An 8,225-nucleotide genomic window follows, 5' to 3' on the forward strand; every position below is an offset into this window, starting at 1 on the left:
TTATCCCTTTATTCAGTAACAACTATGGGCCTCCTCTCCCTTTCCTTCTCCCTTTCCCTCTCCTCTCCTTCTTCCTTCTTCAGTAGGGTGGTTTTTTTTCCTTCTAAAAACCACTGCAATTCTATGTGACAAACAGGAACACACGTTTGCTTTCCAGTTGAGGCTAAAGACAGCCAGCTACTCCAGTGATTTTGTCTTTAGTAGAGAGTGGGGGACGGCCTGTCGCATGGACTTCACTGCCTTCACAAGATAGCATGTCAGCAGAATTAGCTGCAGAGAGTGATTTTCAGCAATAACAGCGTGTGTTGTGCCTCCTCATCAGCTTCTCAGATACGGAAATCATGTGTTCTTTCTGTTGCCAGCTATGTCTACATCGTGATTTTATGGCTCTGATGTAGGGGAGACATATCTGAGATAGCTTTAGGCTTGTCTGCTCAAGAGCTGACTTCTAGACGTGGGAGTGGGGGATCTTTTTGCTAGCTGAAAAATCAGCCCGAAAAGTGAGGTTGATACAGCTATAATTAGCCAAGGCTTAGCTGGGGCGGTGACTTCAGTGCTGACAGCACTGGGAATTCCCCAAGTCTGAAAAAGAACATAAGAACCTTCTTTCTTTCCCTTATTGCTGTTTAGAAGGACCTAATGCTATTTAAGAGAAAAAAACCAAAACAACATGTACATATGAATGCTGAGGAAGACTTCCCTTAAAAAGGGAAAACATATAAATTATTTATAGCTACTGATATTCATGAGTATTAGGTATTGATCTTCTTGTCCCTGTCTTCCCAATAAAAAGGATGTTTTGGTTTGAGTGGTTTTTTGTTTATTTAAAAAAATATATTTAAAAATCTGAAAATACCAGTGTCTAAAAAATTTTAGCTTAAAATTGAGTGTTTTGGAATTGGTAAAAGCAGGATTAGGATGAAAATGCTCACACATCTTTGATCACAGTGACTGCTGTCCTCCTTGCTGTTTGTGGTTTCCACTGGTCTCTGGCACTGCCATTTCTCAAGATGGTTTATGCTGCTCTGTGTCAAGTTCTGTGCAGAGGAATGTGATGATTTTGCTTGGCTTAGGACACACTTTGTTGGAGAAGTTTTTCTTAGGAGTACAGAATATGTTTAAAACATTATTATTATGATTATGATCCTTGACAAAAATAGTCTAGACAAAGCATAAACTCTAGGTCCAAAAATATATTTAAAAATTAGCTAGTCTGTTCACAAACCATTACTTACCTCACCCAGCAGCTATTTATGAGAACATTTCATACTGTTTCTAATTTTAAACAATTAATAGCCAGCCCTAGCAGTTGAATACTCATTTATTAGACAGTTATCCCCTCCGGTTTTTCTGCACATCTTGTTGCTGTCAAGTATCTTTGTACCCAGCCAAAAATGACACATTGAAACAAGCAGTGTATATTTAATGCAATGCATAGGGAAAAACCCCATCATGTTCAGGCCTGGCTTTTAATTTTTGTTGGAAATATCATGAAATACAGTAGCTGGACAAAGAAGTGAATTTGCTTGTTAAGAGTCTGGTGGATTTTAAGTAAACTCCTTAATGCGTGGCTTAGTCACAGGCTTTTTTTCTTGCTTGTTATTGACATAATTGCCTGTCAGCCTCATCTGATAGTAGAATTGCTGGGGGCACGGTGTCTTGGATTGTGTGGCAAAACCTGCTAGCTATTGACTTCTGTGCACGTGTGCCTCTGCTCTCTGCTGAATTAAATGTCAGATACACTCAAATGTGTGTGTGTAGGGGGCGTATGTGGTTTGTTTTTCTCTAGTTGCCTTGTCAAGAAGTACAGTAGCACAGTTAATGGAGATCCTTGAGCTCAGAAGAAGGGCATTCTCTTGGCAGCCACCATCCAAACAGTCCAAAAAGATAGCTTCATACAATGGTGGAGACTGTGTGGCTTTGAAAAGAAACTTTTTCAAAGGTGAGGAGTAATAAAGAATATTCTGAAATTGTAGCTTGCAGTTTACAGTCTCCCTTTTTGCCTGGCTTTGCAAAAGATTTATAAAACAAAAGGAAGGGGGTTTGCACCCTTGGAATTTCCAACCTTCAAAGACTCCATATTAAGGTACTGATTTTATTCTGAGATAGTTGCCACTAGAGGAAAAACTTGCTTTCTTCACCTCTACTAAAACAACAGTTTCTGTTTTCACTGTCTTTCACAGCACTTGTGTCTCTTTTTTTTTGCCACGTTCAGTGTATAGCTGTCGTTTTGACATGGACTCTAGAAAAGATGAATGAACTTTCTGAATTGAAGTATGTCAGTGCATCCTCAATACTCAAATCATCAAGTAAAATCTTTCATCAGATCCTACCAGAGAAAAAATAACTGGTTCTGTTGGTTTAGAAGGAATGTGAATGTTGTGATCAGCATCAGCAACAATCCTGTGTGATCCCCAGTATATGCTCTGGCCAAAGGTGCTCACATTTGCAGAGGGGCAGTGTAACCATTACAAATGCAGCTACTTATCTGAGATTTGGTTCAGCCTTTTGTTGAAAATAATGATTGTGGAAGGGTTTTTTGTTTGTTTTGTTTTATTTTAAATATACATTTTTGTTAATGAACTTTTAACTGAGAAAGAGTTTTCCTTGTCTCAAGCTAGCAGCTCTGGTGAAACTGGTGAGCTTTCTGCACTGCTTTACAACATTTCCAAGTAATATCTCTCTCAAGTAGTTTTGGATCTTTAAGTTTCTACGTGAGTTTGATTCCAGCTCCCTCCTCAGCAATTGTAAGCAGGTGTTTTTACTGACCATTTTTGTATCTAAGAATTTGTGAAAGAAAATTGCTTCTAGTGACCTAATGATGTTACTGCAAAGAACTTACTGGATCATGTGATGCAAACAAAAGAAATCAGACATTGCATTATTTATTTATAGGAATAAATATAGTTAGCATTTATTTATACTGTTCTTCAATGCCGAATGCTGTAATCTTTCCCTTACTCTGAACTTTGAACTCTGCTGTGAAAATAGCATTATTGCCACCATTCTGCAGGTTAGGAGACCTTGGCAGGAAGACTTAAGTATCTACTCTAGGCTATGTAACATATAATTATCTGAACTAGGATTAGATGTTGGGAGTCTCAACTCCCAGTGTTTCATTCAGACGTCTTTCTCCTGGAAGATAAAATCTATGGATTATGAAAGCTGAGGAGGTAAGTAATGATAAGGACAGGATGATCACACAAAGTGACTTGGTCATTTGATCATTTTGACTATATCAAATGTTTTAAGTCTAGCCAGAAGCATGGAAGGGGACAGGATATGTTGGCCTGCCCTGGAGAGAAGCCATGCTCCAGAGAGCTCAGTGTCACAGGGTGAAACATTCCTATAGGAGCTTCCAGTGAGGATGTCTAGCAAAAAGGAGAGGAGTGGGATACATAAAGTCATACTCAGCTTTAAAAATAAGGAAGTAATGGATCAACTTAGCAGGTAGATTTTTCTCACTCTGATGTTTAGGATTAGTATTTGCTCATGCATCAAGTGCAGAAAAGAGTCACAGAAATAATCTGAAGGCTACTGAGAAAACGTCAAGGCAGAGCTATAGGAAACATTTTCCTGCTCTCAGAAGATTGGAATGATGATTTACTTCTAACTCGCTTTTTCGTGGTTTATGTGTTGCTTGTTGTTCTTCTGGAGAGTTTGGGAAGATGGTGTTTCCTTCGGTCTGGCTGTTTGGTCTTTCCACTGCGTCGTTGTAGCTGCCCAAACTGTCTCATTTTAGTGCTAGATTAACGTTTGCTACAACACCTGTTCTCTCCCTCCTGATGTGTGGCTGGGAGAAGGGGAGACAAGTGCTCTCCTGAAGCAGTGGAGGCACGGCAGGGACTTGCCCTGCTGACGACAGAGCGCAGCCTCTGCGCTGGGACGTTATTATTCCTCACGCCTCTTCCATGTCGCTCTTTCAGGCAAGCTCTCGAGTTCCCTCTGAGAAGGAGCTGCCCTCCATCGAGATGTCACGGCACCACAGCCGGTTTGAAAGAGAGTACCGGGCCGGGTGGGATCGCCGGGACTGGAGCTCCAACGGCAACCACGTCAGCAGCACCAACTGCAGCAGCGCCGGGAGCACCAACAGCAGCAGCCGCCCCGGGCTGCTGCCCCTGCCCATCGTCCCCTCCCGGCTCCCCACCCCGGCCACCGCCGCTTGCACCACTGTCAGCAGCGACGTGATCACCAGCCTGGTGGCCAACTCGTCTCCAGCTTCAACTACCAAAGTATGAATTTTGCTTTTTTTATTATTTTTTTTTATTTATTTCTTCTCCCCCTCGGGGTCAATGTGTTGAGGGGACATTGGAGACGGAGCATCATCCGTCCCTTTGCAAAATCTGTGTTCACAGTGTAGCCAGCAGGAGGAAAAATGTTTTCTACAGACAGCCTGTGTCTTTTTATTCTTTGCTGTGCTGTGTGTACAGTCGAGTAGGTTGTCCTTGCTCCGAGAGTGAGGGTTCCCATGCTCCTGAGGCCCAAGACTGAGCAGAGCAAGTGCTTCCTTCCTTTCAGCCCTGCCTACATTTGGGCTTTCTCTTGCTTTCCTTGCAATGTTTGGTCCCCACTTTTGCTTTTGGAAATGCTCTTCTTGTCTGTTGACCAACTGTGGTTCACAACAAGTGGATCTGGTTTTCATCCAGAGAGAGTGGGAAGTGACCAAAGGGCATCATTTTGGCTGAATGTTGTTTTTTCTTCTCTTTGGTCAGTACTTTCCTGGAAGGTTTTCAAAGCCTCGTTCTCAGTGCACACTGGATTTTAACAGTGCGACTGCTATAACCAGGCTCTCTCCTTTGGTCAGAAGTGCACACTAAGGAGTAAGAAAATGTTAAGCTGAAAAGAATTGAAATCACTAGTAAACCATTGAGCTTTTTTGTACTAATAAATAATTGGAGGGAAGAGGGTGACTCTTCCTCGTTTTTTAAAACATTGAGCTCTTTTAAATCTGTAAAGTAGAAGTTGCTATTCCAACATTCCAATCCAAAGTTGGGATTTCTTTCTGCATGCAAATTCAGGTAGAACAGCTGGGGAACAGAAAAGCCTGGCAAATTGTAAAGGTGACCACAGCATTAGCAAAGTGAGCCAGAAGCACTGCTGGTTTTCTTTTTATGATACTTAACATTTTCTTTCAACTTGATTTCATTTTAATAACTGCAAGTGCCAAATACAGCAGACGCAGACAGGGGAAAAGGAGACAATAAAGTTATTTAAAGTAAGCCAAGAGCAAGCTGAAATTTTACTGCAATACCATTATTATATTGATTTTTTTTCACACTGTAGAGAAACAAGGTCGATGCTGCAGAAGGAAACATTAGGCCGGAGTTTACAGTGTGATTGGTTTTAAAAATTTCCCATGGCAAATTTTCATTTGAAAGATGCCAGTCAGATTCTGATCAAAACATATTCCGAGTTCTCCAGATGCTATCCACAGATAGATACATTTCATTCAATCATGCTTTGTCTGGAGAAGATTGAGGCAATTTTGGAGCCAAAGCAGTAATTTCATTTATCATGACCTTTGTTCCCGGGTCTACGTAGAGTCCAACCATTATCTGGAGCTGATCAGCCCTTCTTCCAGATGTTCAAAACCATTTTGTAGCGTAGCAGTGCCAGTAAACCATGTGTTTACTGGGGGAGAGGAGGCAGGAACAGCAAGTTAAATGCTTTTTGATCATATGTTCAATGTGAACTGTCTTCTAAATTACCTTATTAGAGAATTTGCTGATGACTTTCATTAGTAAGAGTGTTTTGGCATGAATAGATCAAAAGCAATAAATAGATAAGAATGGAGCTAACATGGGACATTTTTTATTCTGAGAAATGTTAATCAGCTGTGTAATCTCCCGTAAAATAACTGTGTAAAAGTGCATAGTCTTTGCCCCAGCGTTTACTTCTGAGAATCAACTGAACAGCTCTAAAAAGTCAAAATTGCATGTACTAAAGAGGAAGAAACTTTGGAAGAGAAGTGAGGTAGGTAGGATGAACAGAGATGTAAGGGTATGGTTCCTAACAAGCTTCCAGCTAATGATGTGGAACAGTGTCAGAAAGAAACATCAGGTGCTCATACATACTCATGTTCACCCTGCCTGACTCTGTCTCTCTCCTTCGCACACAGCAGATTTACACTTGTGGTTAGCAATGTAACCAGCCAGTGCCTTTGCCTTGTAGAATCCAGCTAATGGTTAGGCATAAAAAATTAAATCTGTATAAGGAGGGAATCACAAGTCGCAAGAACAACGCAGGTGCTTGGTTTATTTTTTTAAAAAATGAATGTGCTGAGTTGCCTTGAGCTGTGGAGAGTTCACAGGCTGTCCTCTCTAGCGTTTTTGTGAGCATATTTATGAGGCACCAGCTCATGGGGTGTCATCTTAAGTTGAATTTCTTAGCTCTGTTTTCTGGTCAGGGGTATTTGATTGCTTAGCTGCTGCTCTGCAGTCTGAGCCTTCCCCAACATTGTGGTGGGTATCATTAAACTCAATGCAAGGGAGTGCCCCACACAAGAGCTGACATGGTGAATAGAGAAAGTAATCATGGTGTTATGAAGCAAGAAGATTGAGAACTTGGTTCTCCTTGCAACATTGTCCAAGGAAGGGAGTACAGACAGCTATTTTCCTCCAGGCTGAGGACAGATGTGTCATCCAATTACCTTTTTTGCTTTAGCGTATCTTCCCTTGCTGGTTGGAAGATCTCAAAGCATTGAGACTTACCATCCATCTCCCTTTACTTTGTGTTCCTATCAATTCATTATCCTCTCAGCTAAAAGCTGGTTTAATTTTTTATTTTAATTCATTTAGTCTGTTTTCAGACTTCTGGCCCTTGGTTGCTCTCATTTCCTGCCGTTTACCTGATTTAGTAGCCTCCAAATAACTTTGTGTCTTTTGCATCCTCTCCGTTCTTTCTTTGCCTTTGAAAATACAGGTACCAGAACCATGTGCATTCTTTCAGCATCAGACACACCATTCCTTTGCATGGTGATAGAACTGCTCCTTTCCTCTGTTTCCATGTCTGCACAGCTAATAATCGCTCCAGACTCTTTTGTCAAAGTGCTAAGTCAATAGTTATTAAAAATACCATATACATGCCATCATCCTCTATTACATGTTATCAAACAGAGCTGTAATCTTGTCCAAGGCTGAAATGAAGTTAGTTTGACAAGAACTGTCTTGTGAATACCTGTATTGGCAGGCACTGGTCATATTCTTGTCCTTCAGCTCCCAATTAACTGAATCCTAAAGAGGCAAATTCAAAATGGAGGAAAAAACTTCTTTTCTTTCTGACATGGAACTGGGCTGTAAAACTTGTTGTGTTGGTGATAGAATTGGTCAGGGAATTCATAGATAAATTATTTTAAGGACTGCTAGGCTATCTAATCTGGCTGAACCATTTGGTCTTTAAATTATTATGTAAATGTATGTAAGATTAAGGACTTCACCCTGCGTTATGTGATACAAATGGAAAAAGCACTGCAAAGGAGAGAAAAATGGATCAAATTAACTGTAGGAGAGAGGTGAAAGCATCTTCAGAGGCAAACCTTATAACACCAACTACGAGGAGGTTCAATTTGGTCTGTGTTTTTATGCCTCTGGAAGAGCCTTTTACATCTTTCTTTTGAGGGCTTTAGAAGGATTTTATTACTAATTATTAATGTGTAGGAGAACTTTAAAACTAATTATACTTTGCAGACCTTTGAAATTTATTCTCAAAGTGTACCTGTAACCTTCTTACTACAGATGCTTCAGTGCAAATCACACTTAGTGGATCTGCCACATTTAAGTGGTTACAGATGTTTGGTCTGAGTTATTTACACAAAAAAAACCCCTCTATTTTCCTGAGCTTCATGTTTTGCTAAACAAATTGGTGATGATGCTTTGCACTGCTGTACCCCATTTAATCAGAGGTTGCCAGAAGAGATCAGAAAACCTATTTAGTCCTCAACAACCTATAAGCAATAGTTTAATGTTGCACTCCCAGTATATGAACAAGGAAACTGAGGCACTGGGAGGTAGTGGTTACTGTTTTTTCTGCTAATTCTGTGCCACAGTGAGCAAAGTTCCAGCTCTTTTCCTTAATTTGGCTTTTATTCCCTGGTGCTGTATTTGAAGTGTTGAGCCACAGAGCAACACTCAGAGTCAGCACAGTTTGAAGGGATGGGTCCTTTTCTGGAGGTACCTGTGCAACCCCTTGAAGACCTGAAGTAGTGGGTAGTAGAGTGCAATTCCTGC

The 8,225-nt window shown here is 40.8% G+C and overlaps 1 protein-coding gene across 1 annotated transcript in view; it reads left to right on the forward strand.

Moving 5' to 3' along the window:
• The first annotated feature begins 3,971 nt into the window (after positions 1 to 3,971).
• Positions 3,972 to 8,225, forward strand: part of KLHL29 (kelch-like family member 29) — a 247,526-nt gene continuing 243,272 nt past the window's right edge. The window contains exon 1 of the mRNA XM_010002410.1: positions 3,972 to 4,232. Within this exon, the coding sequence (XP_010000712.1) occupies positions 3,972 to 4,232 (261 nt within the window). The remainder of the gene's footprint in view (positions 4,233 to 8,225) is intronic.

The sequence above is a fragment of the Chaetura pelagica genome, unplaced genomic scaffold, assembly GCF_000747805.2.
Source record: "Chaetura pelagica isolate M959 unplaced genomic scaffold, ChaPel_1.0 scaffold46, whole genome shotgun sequence".
Taxonomy (NCBI): domain Eukaryota; kingdom Metazoa; phylum Chordata; class Aves; order Apodiformes; family Apodidae; genus Chaetura; species Chaetura pelagica.